At 40.9% G+C, this 24,246-nt stretch overlaps 1 protein-coding gene across 6 annotated transcripts; it reads right to left on the bottom strand.

The window, feature by feature from the left end:
* Positions 1-231: 231 nt before the first annotated feature.
* kctd7 (potassium channel tetramerization domain containing 7) lies at positions 232-21,464 on the bottom strand. Of its 6 annotated transcripts, XM_078172275.1 has the most exons (7): positions 20,888-21,464; positions 16,116-16,285; positions 8,486-8,664; positions 5,635-6,168; positions 5,131-5,313; positions 983-1,071; positions 232-492 (listed from the first exon to the last, which is right to left on the bottom strand). In XM_078172275.1, the coding sequence occupies exons 1-4, from the start codon at positions 21,197-21,199 to the stop codon at positions 5,792-5,794; spliced, it is 1,038 nt and encodes a 345-aa protein (XP_078028401.1). In that variant the 5' UTR covers positions 21,200-21,464; the 3' UTR covers positions 232-492; positions 983-1,071; positions 5,131-5,313; positions 5,635-5,791. The 6 variants fall into 6 exon arrangements, with proteins under 6 accessions (XP_078028401.1, XP_033465042.1, XP_078028402.1 ...); XM_033609151.2 differs by having other exon boundaries at positions 232-1,071; XM_078172276.1 differs by lacking the exon at positions 983-1,071.
* Positions 21,465-24,246: the final 2,782 nt, after the last annotated feature.

The following is a 24,246-nucleotide window of genomic DNA, read 5'->3' as shown; positions in this document are numbered from 1 at the left end:
TGTGGTATTACTACTTAAACTCTGGTAACACACCTGATTACTTCTTCAATCAGTATTTATTTCTTACTAAATCTTCAAACTTGTACTCTTCATCCCTGACGGACGTTCTGAGGAAATGTACTGATTTCATCTCCTCTGGTTATTTTACAGTAAAACCCATTAACAGCCTTCTATGTGTGAAATCAGAGGTGTTCAGGAGGCTTTAATGAATGAAAAAAGACACATTGTGAATGCATTTAACAGTTATTTTTACTTTTACCATAAATAATAAAAATGACATTTCTTTTTCACTGCAAACTAAACCCAAATAATACGACAGAACTTTTGCTTCCTGGAAGCTAACACAAACAGATAAATAACAATATAAAAACAATGCAAACGTAACCGTGTAAATTAGTGTTGTAGCATCTTTCCTGCATTATCTGTTATAATAAGCATGTTATAGATGAACTGATGCCGGCGCTGTTGCTCTCCATCGTTGTTTATCTGGTACTTTCATTTGAGGTAAACAAAAAAAATATTGGTTACAATCACAAAGTGCTTCATTATCAAGTACAGTAGGAAATAACATTTAGCTCAGCCTTTATCGCTATGTTGCAGCTTCAGTCAACGTCTTATAGTTGGAAAAAACGTGGAATGAAAGTCGACATGAAATAAGAAAATTCTCTCTGTGACAGTGACTATAATAATTATACATGTTCTAACTAAGAAACAATGGACAATGTGTAAACTGTATTTCTGCATTAGTGTGTAACAACGTCAGCTACCTTCAGTCCCCTGAAACTTTAAGTCACGAGTAAAACGTGAAGACAAAACGGACACCGCCCTAAACGCTCTCAGATCTTTAAAAACACGCTCCTCAGGAGGTTGCATAATTAAAATATACTCTGTTTATCCAAAAAGGAACAGGCTCACAGTTTCATCTGCATCCTGAAACTAAACTTAGTCCTAAAAAATACACATTTGACTTCTGACTACTTACAATATTTAATATTCACTCCTTCACTTCTTTGTTCTGGAAACGTGGTGAGACAGTTCACCAGTCACATATCAGTCAAGGTCAGGGCAAAGCTAGGAAAAAGTCAATGTGGTAAATTATATACAGTACAGGCCAAAAGTTTGGACACACCTTCTCATTCAATGCATTTTATTTTCATGACTATTTACATTGTAGATTCTCACTGAAGGCATCAAAACTATGAATGAACACGTGGAGTTATGTACTTAACAAAAAAAGGTGAAATAACTGAAAACATGTTTTATATTCTAGTTTCTTCAAAATAGCCACCCTTTGCTCTGATTACTGCTTTGCACACTCTTGGCATTCTCTCCATGAGCTTCAAGAGGTAGTCACCTGAAATGGTTTTCCAACAGTCTTGGAGTTCCCAGAGGTGTTTAGCACTTGTTGGCCCCTTTGCCTTCACTCTGCGGTCCAGCTCACCCCAAACCATCTCGATTGGGTTCAGGTCCGGTGACTGTGGAGGCCAGGTCATCTGCCGCAGCACTCCATCACTCTCCTTCTTGGTCAAATAGCCCTTACACAGCCTGGAGGTGTGTTTGGGGTCATTGTCCTGTTGAAAAATAAATGATCGTCCAACTAAACGCAAACCGGATGGGATGGCATGTCGCTGCAGGATGCTGTGGTAGCCATGCTGGTTCAGTGTGCCTTCAATTTTGAATAAATCCCCAACAGTGTCACCAGCAAAACACCCCCACACCATCACACCTCCTCCTCCATGCTTCACAGTGGGAACCAGGCATGTGGAATCCATCCGTTCACCTTTTCTGCGTCTCACAAAGACACGGCGGTTGGAACCAAAGATCTCAAATTTGGACTCATCAGACCAAAGCACAGATTTCCACTGGTCTAATGTCCATTCCTTGTGTTTCTTGGCCCAAACAAATCTCTTCTGCTTGTTGCCTCTCCTTAGCAGTGGTTTCCTAGCAGCTATTTGACCATGAAGGCCTGATTGGCGCAGTCTCCTCTTAACAGTTGTTCTAGAGATGGGTCTGCTGCTAGAACTCTGTGTGGCATTCATCTGGTCTCTGATCTGAGCTGCTGTTAACTTGCCATTTCTGAGGCTGGTGACTCGGATGAACTTATCCTCAGAAGCAGAGGTGACTCTTGGTCTTCCTTTCCTGGGTCGGTCCTCATGTGTGCCAGTTTCGTTGTAGCGCTTGATGGTTTTTGCGACTCCACTTGGGGACACATTTAAAGTTTTTGCAATTTTCCGGACTGACTGACCTTCATTTCTTAAAGTAATGATAGCCACTGGTTTTTCTTTAGTTAGCTGATTGGTTCTTGCCATAATATGAATTTTAACAGTTGTCCAATAGGGCTGTCGGCTGTGTATTAACCTGACTTCTGCACAACACAACTGATGGTCCCAACCCCATTGATAAAGCAAGAAATTCCACTAATTAACCCTGATAAGGCACACCTGTGAAGTGGAAACCATTTCAGGTGACTACCTCTTGAAGCTCATGGAGAGAATGCCAAGAGTGTGCAAAGCAGTAATCAGAGCAAAGGGTGGCTATTTTGAAGAAACTAGAATATAAAACATGTTTTCAGTTATTTCACCTTTTTTTGTTAAGTACATAACTCCACGTGTTCATTCATAGTTTTGATGCCTTCAGTGAGAATCTACAATGTAAATAGTCATGAAAATAAAGAAAACGCATTGAATGAGAAGGTGTGTCCAAACTTTTGGCCTGTACTGTATATGTATAAAAAATTAAACATTTAGGACAATGGGCAGAATTGGCTTTTAAATTAGATAAACGCTGATGCTACCACTTCTGATGTGACAGTTTCAGAATTTCTTTTTTAGTTCCACATTTTTGCAGCTTGAATCCGTCGTCAGTTTGTCTCCATCAGAGAAGCATTCAGCCACAGATCTCCAGCATACAGTCTCTGTAGTTACACGTAAAAGAAAAAATTATTTGAAGCCTAAGAAGACACTTTTTGGGATGAGGTTATGTGCCTTAAAGATTGACACCACCTGCGTTCTTTTCTCAGTTTTTCAAATGGAAACTAAGACGTTAGCAAAAAGCAGTGATGTAGGTTAGAGCGCTGAGAATAAAAACAGTAACTAAAGGGTTCAGATTTTGTGAAGTGGGGTTGTATGAGATATTTATTCATAGCCGGTGTAATATTTTTGTCAAAGAGACCTCTCCAAAAGGGAACTGAAGCTGTTATATTTCTCTCCTCCAAGCCACCGGACTCCTTTGACAAAAACGTCAATTTTACCTCGCAGAACACGGGAGCTGCTGGTCTACCGCCGCCTCCATTAGTCAGTTGGTGTTGGATCCAAACTAACATGGCGTCCACTGCAGCACATTGCTCAGGTTCTGTGCCTGTTTAAGAGCTACTACAAAGCTAATTTGGAAGAATGAAAATGCGCAGTTCTCAAAAGACAGCTTGGCTCAGCCACAGAGAGGCAACTATGACATCGTGCAGAATCCTAAGTCAGGTCATGTCGTTAGGAGGGTTTGGGAAAACAGCATTTTGATACCAAAACATGTAATTCATCTGAAATTTGAATAGTTGAATTTGATAACATAAGAAACTCCACTGGGAAGCTACAGAATGATATAAAAACTTAAATAATAATAATAATAATAATAATAAATAAATAAAACCCCACCCACCCAAACACTCAAAAACAAACAAAAAGCCTCAAAATAAAATGAAATAAAATAATTAAAAAATCTCAACACCCCCCCCACACTCAAAAAAACTCAAATAAAACAAAACAAAAAAACCTAAATAAATAAAACTAAAAAAAAAAAAAAAACCTCAACCACCCAACCACTCAAAAAAAAAAAATCAAATAAACAAACAAACAAAAAACAAAAACAACATTTGGTCCTTTTTGGGCAGCAGGTCTGGTGACGTTGAGTGTGTACTTTAGTGTGCTGAGGTGCCACTGAAACCTTTGAAATTATGACTTCTGTAAAAATTTAATTAAAAGCCCTGATGAAACGATGAGTCCGTTTTTCTTTGCTACACGTTTCCACAACTAAACACTAGTCACAGTTAGACGCCACGTCAGGCTGCCACTGTGAGGCAGTTCATTTTTATAGAAGATCTTTGGATATAAAACCTTTTAAAACCCGCCAGGTTGTCGGCTACATGAGCTAAAGTTAGTTAGCTGCATAAATGTTTAAACTGCTACACATCGTTAGCTCCACTAGATTCTCTGCAATTCAGTCGTTCAGTTTATTTTAAGATAAACATGAGCACCAAAGTAGAATTCATTCCGATTTACCGGCAGACAGATGAACAAGACAGATGAACCTGTATTATTTATATTCCTTAAGTCTGTAAGGTTTCACTGATCAAAAGAACCAAGACGGGTTTTTAAAAAAAATGATTCCAAGTTGTGAACATTGTTTTAACAGGATAGAGAAATGTGTTGTATTGGTGCGCCCGTGTACGCCAGGTGCCGTAAAACAACCATCGTGACTGCGTGTATGTGTCTCAGAGCTAGATCAAACGAATGATTCCTAACAGATATGTTATTGCATAGCCTAATTTTTTTTAAGTAATATTCATACTGGTTTAAATAAACAATATGATTGTATTTCCCATCTTTCTTGAGTGAGGCCTGTCACCTACAGACACCTGTCCCAAATATACACCTGTTGAGTTCAGTGACTGAATCAATAAAAGCCCAGGTTATTAATAAAGTTTTAATGTATGGAATGAAGTACTCAGTTGGTGTTGGTATCGTTTTAAGAGTACTGGATTAGTATCGTTACACAGCCTTAGAATTATCTACCTTAATAACTCGAATAATAACAGACAAAAATGTCGTGTAGTCTAAACAATACTCACACTGCCAGAGGAGGGAGACTTAAGTTCTGCACTCCAGCTTTAAATCGTCCGTTTCAGATGTGTCCCACAGATAGAAATCATACTCAGCTGTTTGCAGACGCTGCATAATGGCCGACCTTTCACTCGCGTTTTGCACACATAGCTGCAACCTGAGGGGTATCATTTTTGCTTTGTGTTTTTGCTTCAACCTGAGTGCAACCACAGTGACTGTGTGCTGGACTCTGAGCGCCACCAACCCTTGAAATATGCACTGCTTCCTAAATATCAGAATTTAATGATAGATAACTTACCGACTGAACAGCAGTAGTTTTCCTCTCTGGTTCAGAGTTAAAAGTGTTTCACCTCTTCTTCATTACTGTTGGGTGTGTGGTCACAGGTATGCTTTGCTGCACCTGTAACCACGCCTTACAGTGATGTCACAAGGTCCTGGAGTACACCGTTACATCACTGCATCAAGGTGAGAAGTTAAACCACTGGAGGTGAGTAAAAACAGGATTTTAAAGGGGTGTTAATGTTGCTCTTAAAAGGCCTAGCAGTGCTTTGGTATTTACACTCTGTGTCCAGTTTATTAGGTACACCAGGCTAAAACTGCTGCAGTCAATAATACAACAGTCCTGCAATAACTCCGCCCTTTATGCAAGTTAAAATGCAAGTTTAAAGATTTATTGCAGGACTGTTATAGGCTGGGTGTACCTAATAAACTGGCAGCTGGATGTAATTTGTTTGCTTGGGGGGGGGGGGGGGGGGTCCATTTCAAAAAGAAAGAAAATTTTTAGGGGAAACAGATTACTTACATGTTGAAGCATGACTTAAAGGGTCACATTTTAAGACATCAGCACAAAATATTGGCAACTTCAATACAAAAACCAATATCGGCCGAGTTCTAGTAAAAATGAAACATCCATCCTTTTGCTTTTTGGTCCCATCAGCCCCAACTTTCTCCCTCCAGCTTCACCACCACGTGATCTTGAACTCGTAGATGGGCCTCTTGCAGTAGTAATGGTTGATAAGGTGCTTGTCGCAGACGCCGATACACTGCTGCTCAGCGGTGATGCCGCGCTCGGCCAGGTCACTGACGATGCAGTGCAGCAGGTCGTAAACGTCCGCCACCGCCTCCCAGGGTCCGAAGGAAACGTCCACCTCGCAGTGGTGCTCAAAGAGCTTGGCCTCGCTGTCCGAACGCTCAAAACGCAGAGAGTTAAAAAGAGGACGCTCGTATGGCGTGATGGGCATCTCCTCCTTGTAGACGCAGATCTTCAACTTGGCGAACCGTGCCTTCTTCTGCATGGCCCGCAGTTTGGCAATCTCCACGATGCGCTCCAGATTGTCTGAAATGAAAACATGAATGAATGAAAACATTAAATGTTGTGTTTTCTGCTAGTTAAGTAAATGTTTTGTTTTATGTAAATCAAACCTACCTCAAAATCCTACTTAATCTAGTGGCTCACTGAGGCAATTAAGGTATATTTAAATCCCTAATCTAACCTAAATTCCCTAATCTACTACATCTTTACCACCCTCCTGGAATAGATGACATCACGATGAGGTCTAATCACCAAAGACTTCACATTTCTTATACTTATGTGCACATGTAATAAAATATTCCTTTCTCTCAGAAAGAGTCTCCCCTGATTGAAATCAGTTCGTTCTTGAATCCAAGGGGACGTTTGTGCCATATTTGAAGTAAATTCTTCAAGGTGTTCTTGAGATACCGAACGAGGTCACAGTGAACTTGAACTCTGACCACCAAAATCAAATCAGTTCTCCCCTTTTGTTCCTGAGCTATAACATTAAATAATTGCTAAAAAAGTGTTTTTGCAGAACATTATGATTAGGGATGGGTCACGATTTTCGAATTTTCGAATAGTCGTTTTATTCTGAAAAATTGATTTTTTAATGCGACTATTACCAATCACCGTCTTATTTCCCCCCTTTATTTGACATGCAATTCAGCTCCTAACCGCACGAGGGCAGTATAGGATTGCTCCAGCGGTGTGAGATGGGCTACCAGCTAGTTTGATGCTCTTCTACAAACAGGAGAAATATGCAGAGACTACTACAGTCATCAAAAAGTTCCGTGTGGAACAACTTCGACAAAATAAACGAAAATGAGGTGCAGTGCAAACTCTGAGGCAAAGCTTGCGTATCACAAGTCTACAACAAGTATGCACAGTCATTTGAGAGCGAGGCACGCAAGAGGCGGCGAGGGACCATACCGGCCGGGCTCCACCGGGCACGTCAGCGGCGCGGCACATCAGCGGCGTGACACGTCTGCAGCGCGAGTCCCGTAGCAGCTCGCCCCCTGTTAATCAATTACAGCGGCTACACCGGCAACGGGAGCAGCGCAACAACCCCCGTCTGTTGCGCGACAACTCTCTATTTTACGTGGCTCTTCTATTTTTGTCACGCTACGCTCCCCTACGTGACCCTCCAGCAGATTAAAAACTACATGAAATAGTGTGCTAAACAAGCACAATGTGTTTTTAAATGAATAAACCATTATCAGAGGTGATATGTGATGACTTTTTTTTCATGCATTTACCCATGTTTATCCGTGACATTGTGTAAATGTCCGTGGCGGACATTTGAAAGCGAGTAGATGACAAACAGTACAGTAAACTTGCAGATAACTCAAATATATGTAATAACTTAGGTGGAAAATGTAATTTTGTAATGTAATTATTCAATAATTGGTGAATAGTTGCCATGATTTTCAAATAGTGTTTTTGCTTGCACTGCCCATCCCTAATTATGATGTCACAGTATAGATGACCTTTGACCTTTTGGATATAAAATGTCATCACTTCATCATTTTATCCTGTTAGACATTTGTGTGAAGTTTGTCAGCGTATTAATTCTTGAGTTATGGCCAAAAACATGTTTTGTGAGGTCACAGTGACCTTAGACCAGAAAATTCTAATCAGTTCATCGTTGAGTTTGTGCCAAATTTGAAGGTATTCCCTCAAGCTGTTCTTGAGACATTCTCTTCATGAGAACGAGACAACCAAACTCTAATCAGTTCATTGCTTTGTCCACGTGGACGTTTGTGCTAAATTTAAGAAAATTCGAAACGCGTTCTTGAGATATTAAATGCACGAGAAGGAAACGGACATGGTCAAGGTGACCGTGACCTTCAAACACCAAATTCTAACCAGTTCATCGTTGAGTCTAAGTGAATGTTTGTGCCTAATTTGAGGAAACTCCCGAAAGGCCTTTTTGAGATACTGCGTACACAAGAATGGGACAGACATACAGACGGACAGCCATGGCTGTTGTCCACTGTTGGGGCGGCAGTAGCTCAGTCCATAGGGACTTGGGTTGGGAACCGGAGGGTCGCCTGCTCGAGTCCCCGTCCGGACCAAAATATGGAGTGTGGACTGGTGGCTGGAGAGGTGCCAGTTCACCTCCTGGGCACTGCCGAGGTGCCCTTGAGCAAGGCACCGAACCCCCCAACCGCTCGGGGCGCCTGACCAAAGGGCAGCCCTCTCACTCTGAGATCTCTTCACTTTGTGCATGTATAGGTCCTGTTTGTGCATGTGTGTGTCTTTCAGACCTGTGTGTAATTGAGTCAAAACAAGCAAGAGTGAAAACATTGAATTTCCCCTCCCCTTATTTCAGCCTGTGAGGGCGACAGACTGCAGGTACCTCTGTAGTAGGGCAGCAGATCGAGGAAAGCTTGTCGGACTTTCTCCCCTGTGAGCGGCTGAGTGTCCTCCAGGCTGTCCAGCAGCGGGCCGATGGAGTAGTACTGAGCCTCTCTGTGCACCGCCCGCACCCGGTCCCTGTGGGGAAGCTCGCCTTCTCGCAGGAAGTTCAGGATGTCCCTTTAAATGGAACAGATATGGACAGATATGGAACAAATTCACTCAATGCTTCAGTATATTCCAAGCTTGCCAACATGCCTGGCTACATGTTTATGTCTGCCTTTCTGTTTCTTTGATATATACATACAATACAGTTCTTAAGTTTGGTTTTTATTTCTGTTATAACAGACATTATTGAAGGAAAGACGAGAAACATGACAGCTGATTCCAAACCTTTAGCCGACGGTGTGCATTTTTAGAGGAAGAAGAAAATATACTTTAATAATCTCAGAGGGGACATTTATTTAACACACAGGCCCGAAATACACACACCTGCACAAACAGGACCTATACATGCGCTACATATAGAGATGTCAGAGCAAGGGGGCTGCCTATGGATGAGAGCATTGCTCAAGGGCACCTCAGCAGTACCCAGAAGCATGGACTTGCACCTCTTCAGCTACCAGTCCACATGTCAAGTCCACAACCTTTGCGTTATTAGCACCACACTCTATCCAACTGAGGTAACGGTCCTTAAATCTGTTTTAAGTCTGGTTCTTGCCACCTTGAAAAGTTCTCCATCGACTCCTCTGTTGTTGGATGCATCAGCAAAGACAACGAGAAGGAGAACAGAGGACTGATACAGAGCTTCATCACAAGGTGCAACTTCCTGTACATTTGTCTTCAGCTGTGTGTGAGACACTGAGAGCTCCTGACAGCTGGACTCCAAATCCTTGTTTGTATCAACACACTCAGCCAATAAAGTAGATTTTCTGCTTGTCTGCAGCAGAACCTGGAGGGCTCGTGAACACAGAGGATAAAACAAATGCAGAAAAATACTCCTGGAGGGGGAAAAAAAGCTGCTGCAGTGTACAACAACGGCAGATTTATTTTCCAGCCAAGACAATAGCCATAAAAACACTGGTGTTAATGGCTCGTCCTGAGTGTCTGGATACACCTGCAGAGGTTCTCTTATTGTTTTACTTTATATAGTTACACATCTTCCCGTTCTTGTTCTGCTTGCTCCTTCTTTTTAAATCTTTCATACACACCCCCTCACACAGACACATTCATACAGACCTGACCTTACCCCAACCCACTTCTTACATAAGTCATAACGTCTTGACTCAGCATGTCATCACATTCATATTTAAAGCTATTTGCTTTTGCTTTTTAGCAACGCCAGCGGCCCACTTTGGTCCAGACTTAAATATCTTATGAAATTTTGTACAGACATTCATGTTCAGCAGAGGATGACGCCCACTTGACCTTCATGAGTGACTGACTTTTCCTCCAGCACCTCCATGAGGCGGATGACTCGACAACTATGGGATGGACTGCTATGCTTTGTTACAGACGTTAACAGTCTATTAACACAAAATTTAAGCTAATTTTAAGCTACAGAAATGGCTAATGCGAACTTATTTTACAACGAGGAGGGTTGTTCTTTAAAATCCCAAATATCTGTGTGAAGTCACAAAATATTCCCATCAGCCTCAGCTGTTTGGCAGGGCTCTAAATACTCAGACTTTCCTTGTGCTGTAATTTGCAGTGGAACTACAATATGGTCATAGTCAGGAACATTTGGTGCAGAAATCCACTGCACTGTTTTGATCATGTTAGGACTTCTTTGATGACGTCACAATTTAACAATGATGTGTTATAAATTATTGCTGGAATGCAAATATTTCTTCGTCCTTTTTGGCTGCTTCAAGACCCGGTATCATGACAACATGAATAGAAGCACATCAACATTAAAGGGGCGGCTGACTTGCCCAGGTTTTTTGTCAACAGAGGACCCATGATACGATATTATCACGATACTTAAGTCACGATACAATATCACTGCGATATGCTCAGTATTGGGATAAACTTTTGTTACATGCTAAAAACATTTTGCTGCAATAAAAATGTCAGATGACCAGACTCAAAAGTTTTCCTTTGGGGAAATAATTTGCAGTTGGAAAAAAGGTAATAAATAGGAATATATTGTATCGCAATAATAATAATAATACATTATACTTATATAGCCCTTTTTATGGCACTCAAAGATGCTTTACAAATTAAGGGACATGACAGAAAAAAAAGCAAGAGAACAAATTAGGGATGAGGAGAAGAAACTATCAGTGACTGTAAGCAGCGTTGAACAGTTGAGTCTTGAGTGATTTTTTTAATATGGAGAGAGAGGGGGAGTCTCAGGTGGGCTTGGGGAGTGAGTTCCAGAGGGTGGGAGCAGCGATGGAGAAGGCCCTGTCCCCCCAGGATTTGTGCTTGGTCCGGGTGGGGTGGGACAGGAGGTTTGCTTCGGCAGTATGTGTGGTTGGGAGTATGATGATGGACGAGCTCAGACAGACAGGGTGGGGCCTGGTTATTGAGGGCTTTGTATGTTATGAGGAGGATTTTAAAGTGGATTCTCTGGGGGATGGGGAGCCAGTAAAGCTTATGGGGAACGGGGATGATGTGGTCATGAGCAGCAGAGTTCTGGATATACTGGAGCCTATTGAGGGTTTTTGAAGATGAGCTATAGAGTAGACTATTATAGTAGTCCAGACGGGAGGTGACGACGGCGTGGATGAGGGTTTCTGCAGCTGGGGAGGAGAGGGATGGACGGAGGCAGGCGATGTTCTTGAGGTGAAAGATTTTAATTTTTAATCTATATTTGTCATAGTTTAATTGGAGGAAATTGGTTTGAAGCCAGGATTTATTTTCATTTATGCAGTTTGTCCGGATTGAGTGGGTGGCAGTGGAGACTGTCTTGGTGGAGATGAGGAGCTGGATATCATCTGCGAAGCAGTGGAACTGGAGACCATGACAGCGGATTATGTAACCAAGGGGAATCAGGTACAGGATGAAGAGGAGGGGACCGAGAACTGAACCTTGGGGGACACCTTGGGAGAGGGGAGCAGTGGGGGATTTGCAATTATTGATGGAGATGAACTGAAGTCTGTCAGAAAGATGTGATTTAAACCAGTATCGTATCGTGGGTCCTCTGGTGACTCCCACTCATATGCTGAGCCCTGGTTTCGGCTGCCTCCAGTATCCTCACAATTAATTGTACATTAGTTCATTAGTTTTCAATTGAATGTAATATTATATATTAGTCTGTTTATTGCTGTACTTCATGTTAATTGTTTCACGTTGCAGGCTTCATGTTTAAGATAAAAGATAAGAAAGATTTTACTGTCAGGTTAATGCAGGATGACTAGACTATATACAAGACTGTGTTATGAAAGAATAGAAAAGTATAAATATAAGTGAGAATGTGAGAATAGGTGCAAAGTGTGATTATTGCAGCAGCAGGTCGTGGGTCTCTGAGGATATTTATTTAACACCAACTGAAAAAAGCGATCCTTTCCGTTAAATATAATTAGTTTTGTCTGTGGCTGAGACAATGCACACTGCTTCACACCTTTTCTTTCTGTCAGTTTCCGCCGGCTTTCTTTACAACTTTGTCACCCTTTCCTGTCCTTTACATAACAGAACGGCACCACCACGTAGCTCAGGGCTATTGTGTGTCTGTCCAGACGCAGACTGAATCTGCAGCTTCGTACATTGGCCAATTTTTTAAATTGGTGCAGGCATATGTATCAGCTAAAAAGCACAAAAATAGATATGTAAATCAGTTTACAGGAGTAAGCCAGAGAGCCAGAGAGGCTCATGGATACCTGTCAGAATGTAATGAGCTGCCATCAGCGGCTTTCAGACTGCAGAGTGTGAACTTTTCTTATCCTCTGCTATCTCTCGGTTGCCTTTTACAAACATCCTACTCTCTCACACAACCCTCCTCTCCCAAGTGTTTCTGGCAGTTCTGAGGAGATATTACTGCAGCTGGTCTGCAGACAGACAAATCAACAAAACAACCACAATACAGGTATACTATGCAGGATTTTTCTAGAAAACAATTAACAGACAAAAGTAACTCCCTCAATCATCACTTATAAACCACTCACAGTGTGTGGTGGTGTATTTGGTAAAGGGACCTGCATTTGTATAGCACCTTTCTAGTCATCCGACCACTCAAAGTGCTTTTTACATTACGAGTCACATTCACCCATTCACACACACATTCATACACTCAGTTTTTAACACACTCACACACCAATGGAAGCAGCTATTGGGAGCAGTTTGGGGTTCAGTATCTTGCTCAAGGATACTTCGACATGCAGACTGGAGGAGCCGGGGATCAAACTGATGGTCTTCCAATTGGCGGGCAACCCACTCTACCTCTGAGCCACAGCCGAGAGACTCTGCTACTGCCTGAATTTTCTTTTTATTTTGCTGTGTTCGGGACGTTCCTGGACACAGAGTGTTTTTATGGAGAGCCCTTTCTGGAAGAAATCTTTTATTTTAAACCAAAACACGACAACTGTTTTTTGCTGGTCACCCATTATTAGTTCACGCATGTTTACACTGCATCAGTTAGCCTAGAAGCTAGCGGAGATTTCCACTACTTAAAGCTTAACAAATGATGTATTATTTATACTTTTTCTAATGCACCATTGGTTTATGTCACTGCATCTCCTGACAGAACAGCTCGGTTGAATGTCAGCCTGAATGCAGGTGTTTTCAGCTGAACATTGTTGAAACAGAGCAGATAATGTTGCTGTCGTGAGAAGTTAGCGGAGTGAGATCTCCGTCCAGGCAGGTACAGTACAGGCCAAAAGTTTGGACACACCTTCTCATTCAATGCGTTTTCTTTATTTTCATGACTATTTACATTGTAGATTCTCACTGAAGGCATCAAAACTATGAATGAACACATGTGGAGTTATGTACTTAACAAAAAAAGGTGAAATAACTGAAAACATGTTTTATATTCTAGTTTCTTCAAAATAGCCACCCTTTGCTCTGATTACTGCTTTGCACACTCTTGGCATTCTCTCCACGAGCTTCAAGAGGTAGTCACCTGAAATGGTTTTCCAACAGTCTTGAAGGAGTTCCCAGAGGTGTTTAGCACTTGTTGGCCCCTTTGCCTTCACTCTGCGGTCCAGCTCACCCCAAACCATCTCGATTGGGTTCAGGTCCGGTGACTGTGGAGGCCAGGTCATCTGCCGCAGCACTCCATCACTCTCCTTCTTGGTCAAATAGCCCTTACACAGCCTGGAGGTGTGTTTGGGGTCATTGTCCTGTTGAAAAATAAATGATCGTCCAACTAAACGCAAACCGGATGGGATGGCATGTCGCTGCAGGATGCTGTGGTAGCCATGCTGGTTCAGTGTGCCTTCAATTTTGAATAAATCCCCAACAGTGTCACCAGCAAAACACCCCCACACCATCACACCTCCTCCTCCATGCTTCACAGTGGGAACCAGGTATGTGGAATCCATCCGTTCACCTTTTCTGCGTCTCACAAAGACACGGCGGTTGGAACCAAAGATCTCAAATTTGGACTCATCAGACCAAAGCACAGATTTCCACTGGTCTAATGTTCATTCCTTGTGTTTCTTGGCCCAAACAAATCTCTTCTGCTTGTTGCCTCTCCTTAGCAGTGGTTTCCAGCAGCTATTTGACCATGAAGGCCTGATTCACGCAGTCTCCTCTTAACAGTTGTTCTAGAGATGGGTCTGCTGCTAGAACTCTGTGTGGCATTCATCTGGTCTCTGATCTGAGCTGCTGTTAACTTGCCATTTCTGAGGCTGGTGACTCGGATGAACTTATCCTCAGAAGCAGAGGTGACTCTTGGTCTTCCTTTCCTGGGTCGGTCCTCATGTGTGCCAGTTTCGTTGTAGCGCTTGATGGTTTTTGTGACTCCACTTGGGGACACATTTAAAGTTTTTAGCAATTTTCTGGACTGACTGACCTTCATTTCTTAAAGTAATGATGGCCACTCGTTTTTCTTTAGTTAGCTGATTGGTTCTTGCCATAATATGAATTTTAACAGTTGTCCAATAGGGCTGTCGGCTGTGTATTAACCTGACTTCTGCACAACACAACTGATGGTCCCAACCCCATTGATAAAGCAAGAAATTCCACTAATTAACCCTGATAAGGCACACCTGTGAAGTGGAAACCATTTCAGGTGACTACCTCTTGAAGCTCATGGAGAGAATGCCAAGAGTGTGCAAAGCAGTAATCAGAGCAAAGAGTGGCTATTTTGAAGAAACTAGAATATAAAACATGTTTTCAGTTATTTCACCTTTTTTTGTTAAGTACATAACTCCACATGTGTTCATTCATAGTTTTGATGCCTTCAGTGAGAATCTACAATGTAAATAGTCATGAAAATAAAGAAAACGCATTGAATGAGAAGGTGTGTCCAAACTTTTGGCCTGTACTGTACATCATTTTTTGATCCCATAACAGCATTATTTACATATGGCATGTGCTTTGACTGCTCACCTGTATGTTCAATATTTCCATGCTGCTGACTTATTCCTGTGTAAATACCATCATCCTCATTGTCTTTGTCTCGACTGCTTGCCATCTGCCTGCTGATGCTGCCTGAACTTGGATTTTTCAATTTGTTTTCCAGGCCAGAAAAGCGTCAGTGACCCTCAATCATCACTGAACCACAACGGTGTATTTGGACTCTAAATATTTAGTTTGTACGTTTTTCTTTGGGCCCTCTGCAGTCTACTCAGTGGTGACATTGAAGAGGTTTAAAGGGATATTTCACTGATTTTCAACCGGCTTTGTATCCAAACATTGTGGGCAGTATGTGTAAATGAACTGTGGTAAACTTCCCTCCATCTAACCAGCGCCCAGATATCATCCCCTCCCCGGGAAGCTCCACCAACTGATGTTAAAGACATATCATTCGGCTGAGTCTCGCTGGCTGTTGCTCAAACCACAGGCTGTACTTCCACATTTTCGTATTGAGTCAAGTCAGTTCAATTCAGTTGACTTTATTGGCTTAACATTTAACATGTGTTGCCAAAGCACAAATACAGTTAAAAGGCAGTGAACAATATTTACAACTGTTTACACAAATAATAGTCAACAGAGCAAAATAGAAATATGTATATAAAGTGCATATATAGACACATATCATGTGTCACATGTGTTACCGATGAACACGTTCTATGTGTTTGTGTGTGAAAAACAAGCAAAAAACAAAAAAATATGGAGTAGAGGAGGAAATAAAAAGCAGACTGAGCTGTAAGGAGCTTTTATGTGGTGCTGTGTAAGTAAAGAAACTAATAAAAAATAATATATTCATACAAAATCATAGGTATTAGGTGGCTATAAATCAAGATTATGTTAATACACTGCCTATTTCTCTCCTAAAATGTCTTAAGAATCACATTTTAGTGCCCTGTTTAGCTGTAATAGTGAGAGTTTTTGAACAGGAAGTGAATGCCATACTGTTTCCTGTATAGAGAAAACAGAGGCAGAGAAAACTGAGTCGAGCTTTTATGGCAGGAGATTACAATCACTTGAACAGGAGTGTGTGTCCAGTGAATCAATATCGAATCTATTACTGATATTTGGCTCAGATTTTTGATCTCGCGCACACACACAGTGCAACTCACCCAAAATATGCTCCATCCCGATCAATGAAGTAGCGTCCCTCAGCGTCACGTGGGATGTAGTGACGTCCGCTGAACATGGCGGCCAACATGGTGTCCTCGTATCGCCGCAGCGTGGACAGGCGGGTGGTGAAGTATGTGCCCCCAACGTTCAGAGAGATGACCTCTGGAAACTGGGAGAACATGGAATTAAAGGCTAAAGCTGAGACTGTAATGTTTGTTAGACAAATTTAAAAACGTGTTGGATGGATGGGCATACACCCCCAGAGCTCAGGTGAGGTCAGGACTTCTAAGTCCGCAACCAGGTGTCAGACCATAAGCAACTGGCATCTTAAATTTCGTTTCCACCGAGCAGTTCAGTTCAGTACACTTTTTTTCTGTTTCCACTGTGAAAAGTTGTGGATGGTACCAATCGAACCGTTCCTTACCGTCCCCATGTTTGGTCCCCCCTCTGTTGGGGTACCTAGCACACAGATCTGGTACTAAAAGGTGGAGCTGTGAACACTGCAGTCTGATTGGTCAGTAGAGGACGGTCACTCTGCTCAGGGCTGAGTTGTGTCTGGTTTTGAGGCTCATGTAACCACTGTTCATACTGTGGAGAGATTTATTAGTAAACTGTAACTATAAAATGAAAGGATGTTTTGCTGCCTCTCACAGCAGCTGGAGTCTGAGAAAAAATAACTTCATTCACTGGGCCGACTGCTGGCAACTTTTAAGGTGGAACGTTAACTTGTAATGTTACTCAATGCATGACTGGATGATGTGAATCCATCAACACACCTTAAATTTCACTTTGACAACTTTGACCATCACTTTAGTTTTTATACATTCTCTGAACCCATCGGCTATATTCGGCGTCTGATTTCCGGCAGATGGCGATACAGCCTCTGGGGGCAGACCCCCGATTTTTTGGCATTCTGTTTTGATTTGGGCGAAGAAGGCGAATTTCCGTTTCCGACTTCCATTCATATATAAGTAAATATGCTGAACCATTGCGATGGATTCAGAGTTTGCAGTGACGCAAATATGTTCTGCCTTGTTAGTTCACCGCATGGACCGTTTAACCTGGCAACAACTGCAGCCGGCTCAAACGTGATTGGTCAATATCACATGGACCACAAACAGCCTACAACCGGAAACCAGGGCTCTTCCGCTCTTCTTCCGGAGGCAAGATCTCCGGGGTTTGCCTACAGACTCTACATTCACTGAATGTGTGTTTACAGACAGTAACCGACAATCCTGCATAGTATACCTTTAATTTTGGATATAGAGTAAACTTGTTTATCTTTATGTACTTTAGAGACCTAAAGAAGGTTTTTCCAAATATGCACCAGAGGAGCAGTAGTGGTGGTTAAATTTATCAATTACTAGTCTTTAACTGAAAGATAAACTGTTCATCTATGAAATTAAATGTGCAGTGTAGATAAATAGAGAATTATTTGGTCAATTTTAACCTCATATTTTTGACAATATCTGACTGTTTTACAATGTAATATTTGGTTTGCTATTTGGTTCTTCTTTTTATATTAGTTGTTGTATTGGATAGTTTGTCCCCACCTACAGTAGTTTATCTTGTAACCTTGTTTACAAGTGTAAGATCTAATTGGCCTTAATTTAAATGGATGCCAGGAAGCTGCTGCTCTTTTAACTGGTGACTATATTTATACTTCTATATATATGTGGTTACTGTATATTTACTGGCGCTGGTACTGGCGCTACTTGTCTATATTAATTTTAACTTATAATAATCTCAGGACTGAAAAGTCGTTATTAAAGTTAGCACAGGACTCTTTAACCTCTCCTAAAATTATGTCTTCAGGGATGAGTAACACGACTGCTACTGGTACTACTGGTACCGCATTACATTATAGGAGTTAAATATGTCCCCCCACCACTTCACCCCCTTTACATGCACACAGTGGACACACTTTCCTAAGAGTACAACACTGATTTCTATGTTGTTGTTTACAGGAGTGCATCCTGTTGGTCACCAGACCAAACTTAATTAAAAAATTTGGAGTTAATGCCTCTTTGGATTATTCACAGAGCTGTGAATAGCCCGTCTTTGACTTCACTGTCAGACCACAGATATAAGAGGATTATTCTGCTGTAGCCACGTCGCTCATTAACACAAGCAATGTGACGCACCTGTAAGCCAATCATGGACAGGGCTGTGCCAGCTCAGCTGACCTCTGACCCCTGTATAAGCAGCCATATACAGCACAAACTGTGCCGTAATTTGGTCGAGATATTATGCACTTTTATAGTGTTTCCATTTTCCACGACTTTACACTTGTACTCCTGCAATTCAGAGGCAAATGCAGCACTTGTTACTCCACTCCATTTATTTGACAACAATAATTCATTTGCAAATTCAGGTTAATGACACAAAATATAATCAACATACAAATTATAACATCTTATTATGGATAAAGAGAAGACGTTTGATTCCTCGCTGCCCAGCAGCATGAATTATAGCAAAATATATTTTAAAAAAATATTTTAAAAAATGCTCTGCTGTGAACTTTTGCACATCTCCTGTTAAATATTTTTGCACATCCTACACAAAACTTTACAGCTTATTCTGAAACAGCTACACTGCACATATTGCACGTATATGTTATTTGTATCAGCTGTTGTGTAAATTAATTTGTGATAAAAATCAAATTTTATTAACTCTTTTTTTTCTAGGGACTGTTTGTTATTTATGAGGGAGGAGGGTGCGGTGCAAAAAGGGGGAGGTATGTCAAATAATTTTTTAAGCACTGAGGAGGGACTTATGTTTTTTATTTTATTTTATCTTAGAGGCGGAGCATACAAATTCAAATGGTTGTATATTGCATTTATTTTAAAAGAAAACATGTCTTACAAACAGCCTGCATGGGTTTAAAAGGCATGTTCCTTTAAAAATCACCAAAATCACACCATTTCTCGCAGCTAGAAAGTGGAAAAACAGAGATTACTGTTGGATTTTTAAATTTCCGATGATCCCTGGACACATCATGTGCAACAAACACTTATATATATTTCATTAAAATCACTTTATCCTATGTCTCGTTTACAGTTTGGCCAAAAATAAACCATTTGCACGATGAGTAAAAAACTGAGGCTTTTTTCAACTCCAGGATTTCATCCTCAACTTTTAACTTTCAAACATCAAAGGGTAACTTTTAAAATCTGATAACTAATTTATGGTGGAGGGAGGGTCATGGATTGTCCGCCAGTCACCCAGGGATGCTCAAGGAAAAATATTTGTAGCTTTTGCATAAGGGACTGTCCTTTATTTATCAGGGGAGGATGTGACTTTGTTTTACTTTTTTCTTCTTTTTGTTTTTAATTTTGACCCTCCCCCAAGCTACAAATATTTTTCCTTGAGCCTCTCTGAGTTACGATGAAAACACATCATGTGACACCCGTCAAGTTCCGCCCTTAGCACACCGGAAGCGTTGCGTCATCAGACGACCACGCAAAGTTATTATCACTTTTACTGACAGATCTGTACTTCCTCCACCTCTGCGTTAGCTTAAAATCACACGTGGACAGCCCCTAATGAAACTTGATTTCTCACCTGAGGAGTTGATCTCCAGAGCTATGACTCACCAGGCGATATGTTTTTGGTCATTGTTTGGCCACAAAAGATTATTGTATCAATTTCATCACAGATAACCAAATTTCATGACTTTTCCAAATCTGGAAAATGTAACTGTGAAATTCCATGACTTTTCCATGTTTTCCATGACTGTGGGAACCCTGCCCAGTGCTTAAAATAATCATTTGACATAGGGCTGCCCCCTGATAGTCGACCAAACATTAGTCGAACAAAAGGGTCATTAGTCAACAAGATTTCATTGGTCGCTGAGTCGCAGAAGAAAGTGAAACTCTACTTGGAGCTGCGCCTTGTAAAAATAAATCCAAACCTATATGACTGGACCATGTGGGAGTTCAATTTGAAAGGACAGACACAGGAAGTGTCCACGCTCAGCAGTCAGACAGGAGTCAGGTTAATTTCCAGGGCTGGTACCTGCAGTTTTTCCACAGGCTAGTTAATAACATGTCGGGCAGGAAATCCAAAGTGTGGGATCATTTTGAGAAGGTGAAGGACGAACCCAAGGTGATATGTAAACTCATCTTCATTGGTCGACTACAAACATGACGTATCATCTGAAACATGGAAGTAGCTACATGCCCATTAGCCCACAGCGTCATTAACAGGCGGCTCGCTCAGTGTGTGACGTGCACTTGTAGATAAAATATAGGCCTATATTAATGAAGGTTCATTAGTACGCTTTTGTATTTCTCTGTAATGTAGCACAGTGTTAACAATGTTACTGATACTATTCTTTCTCACACCTTCAACTCAAACCACCAAAATATATCATTTAATCATTACATTCATATCAGAAACATGCGGGAGACTAGTCGACTGATGGACCGTGATGATGACTGTTGGTCCACTAGCCCTAATGTGACATGTCTCCCCCTGTTTACACCACCCCCTGATAAATAGCGAACAGTCCCTCAGACAAATGTGGTGAAATAAAAGATATGTCGCTCTAAAATAAAGCAGAAGTATAAATTGGCATTAAAAGAAAAGTCTCAAGTATAGTACAAGTACTTCAGTAAATGTATTTAGTTACATTCCGCCACTGAAATTAGTTCATTGGATGTGAGGCTAACTCTGGTGTCAGTGTCGTGGCTGTTTGCTAGCTTGTCTCTGCGCTAGTTTACCGTGATTTCCTCCGGTAAAACAGGCCGGTAAAGCGGCCTAACGTTACCTCCTGCTCCGGTGTGTTGAGCGAGGAGCGGAGCGGCGTGCCGAGGCTGAAGCTCGGTGCTGGGGAGGCCGGCTTTCGGAACTCGTCCTCCGCAGCAGAGTCCGCGCTGGACATGGCATCGCCCGGTTTCTCAGTGTCCCCCGCGGCCGAGAACACCACCATCACTCTGGGTAGAGGCAGCGTCCGTCTCTCCTGAATGAAGCGCCTCACCCGCGTCGTGGCGGCGGGCAGCGGGCTGAAGGACGGAGCCGGACGATCCCTGCTGCCGCAGCCGTCAGAGCCGTTGGAACCGCTCGAGCCATTCTGCTGCATGCGCGCGGCGAGCCAACTCTCGGCGGCACCTACTCAGCGGTTGACAGCACGAGCCACAGCGCGCGACTGTTATTAATAATCAAAACAACAGCACCGGAGGGTGGGGCTCGCGCGGCAGCAGGAACACACCCCCGCCTTCAGAGCGAAAGCGGAAGTAAGTACGGGAAATTCCGCCTCAGGAATGAAACATTTACAAACTACAGGAATGTCAGATATTTGATCCAAAATGTTTTTAGATGGCAGTCCGGACTGGGCCCTTCATAGACATATATACATAGACGCCGCATTGACTGCCGCTGCCTATCAGAGCCGACGTCCTCGCCGGCCGCCATCTTGGATGGGTCTCGCTTCGCCTCCACAGTGCATTCACTTCTATTGAGGAAGGAGCTGTATGCACAAGTAAATTAGAATAACTCACTGAATTTTCAACTGATTTTCACGAGGTTTGGTTTGTTACAAACGGCACACATGTAGTTATGATACAGGATGCTTTCGTACATTAAAAATGCAGGATTTCATGCTTTAATACTTTCTGCAGATAGCAACAGCATGTTATTTAGGTCATAACACAGTTCTTTTATTCACCTCAACCCCAGAGTGGGATATATATATATATATATATATATATATATATATATATATATATATGTGTATGTGTGTATATGTATACACACACAATACAAAACACAGTATAGCGTATAGCATACCTTTGTGCACATATTCACTTTTCCACCAGCTGTGCTGCAAATATCCCCTGCTGCTCATCCTTCTGTATCTTTTTTCAAATTATCTTGACCACAGTCCCATTTTCATAGTTATAATACCAATACCAAAATTAATTTCAGTGTTTATATAAATACTGAAAATGTTTTTTACTACTTTTGAGGGATCACAGCAGTCAGTGTAATAAGAATAAGAAGAACTTTATTAATCCCCGAAAAGAAAATTTCAAAGAAGTCTGTAAGATCATCTATTTAACAAAGAATTATTAAGTCTGATGGCTATGGTTATAAAAGAGTGTGTGTGTGTGAGAAATAAACTCAATCAACAATCAAGCTTTTTCTTTATTAAAATATATTAATACATTTATTAATATGTTATACTATGTTTTGTATTGTGTATATTGTGTTTATACAGTACAGTATAGCCTATATATATATATATATATATATATATATATATATATGTCTGTGTGTATATCAATCAATTCAATCAATTTTATTTATAAAGCCCAATATCAGAAATCACAATTTGCCTCACAGGGCTTTACAGCATACAACATCCCTCTGTCCTTTGGACCCTCACAGCGGATCAGGAAAAACTCCCCCCAAAAAAACCCCTTTAACGGGGGAAAAAACGGTAGAAACCTCAGGAAGAGCAACTGAGGAGGGATCCCTCTTCCAGGACGGACAGATGTGCAATAGATGTCGTACAGAACAGATCAGCATAATAAATTAACAGTAATCCGTATGACACAACGAGACAGAAAGAGAGACAGAGACAGAGACAGAGACAGAGACAGAGAGAGAGAGAGAGAGAGAGAGAGAGAGAGAGAGATGCAGGACAGACGGTAATGACAGTAGCTTACAACAACATTAATGAAAGTAATAATATTATAGTTATAGTTCTGGCTACTGTGGTACAATATGTTGAAAGTATATATTAATATCTGGCAGTATACATGTGTGATAATAATCATATGCGTATAATAACAGTAGAAGTATGACTAATGACGGCAGCAGCAGCAGGAGGCATCTGGCAGGACCACAGCAGCACAGTATATGTGTGTGTATATCTATATCTATCTATCTATATATATCTATATCTATCTATCTATTTATCTATCTATCTATATATATCTATATCTATATATATATGTATATATATATATATATATATATATATATATATATATATATATATATATATATATATATATACCCACTCTGGGGTTGAGGTGAATAAAAGAACTGTGTTATGACCTAAATGACATGCTGTTGCTATCTGCAGAAAGTATTAAAGCATGAAATCCCGCATTTTTAATGTACGAAAGCATCCTGTATCATAACTACATGTGTGCCGTTTGTAACAAACCAAACCTCGTGAAAATCAGTTGAAAATTCAGTGAGTTATTCTATTTTACTTGTGCATACAGCTCCTTCCTCAATAGAAGTGAATGCACTGTGGAGGCGAAGCGAGACCCTTCCAAGATGCCGGCCGGCGAGGACGCGCTCAGGCAGTCGATGCGGCGTCTATGGGGCCCGTGTTGTCTTTGCTCGTGCGTGCTGTCACGTGTCAGACAGGCACGCCGTCATCACTTCAAGGAGCCGCTCGTGGCCGCGAGGGAATTAAATCTGTATGGAGATCGATTTGTCTCAATATTATCTGTGTGAACTGATCGATAACCTGTGTTAATGTGTAATCTGTACATATAAAACACCTTCTACAAAATTAATAAATATGCAAATAAATAAAAATAAAATTTAAAAAATAAATAAAAATTGAATAAATAAAAAATAGATAAAAAAAAAAGTCAACTCAAAAACTATTTTGCAAATATAAACGGATCTGCAAATACACAAACAAATTCCAAAAATAATATTAGAAAAAAACACCCAGTGTGCTTAAAATGCAAATCCGGCAGCATAAAATTGAGATTCACAAATATCTGCTGGAAAGTTGTAAATGTTGAAAAGATTTTCATAAGTTTTTCACTGATTTTTAAATTAATTAAATGGATCCACATTTTTTTAATTGGTGGAATTTGTATTTGTAGATTTTTTTTTTTTTATAATTCCAACATGTTTTTTTAGTTTAGTTTAATTTATTTACCTTTTTTATTTATTTGTTTTAACACATGAACACAGAGACTGTCGATGTGTTCACACACTAAAAAAATGAAACGTTGGCAACTCACATTAAAAACGTCCAAATGAAGGCACATAAATAATGGATTTGTTATTTATATGATTTACATTTATATGTAAATCATAAATCTGATCTAATAAGTGCTTAGAGTTATTTCATAATGGCCAATTTTAAGGAAG

Source organism: Epinephelus lanceolatus, chromosome 11, assembly GCF_041903045.1.
Source record: "Epinephelus lanceolatus isolate andai-2023 chromosome 11, ASM4190304v1, whole genome shotgun sequence".
NCBI classification, from domain to species: domain Eukaryota; kingdom Metazoa; phylum Chordata; class Actinopteri; order Perciformes; family Serranidae; genus Epinephelus; species Epinephelus lanceolatus.
This window is presented reverse-complemented; position numbering and strand designations above follow the sequence as displayed.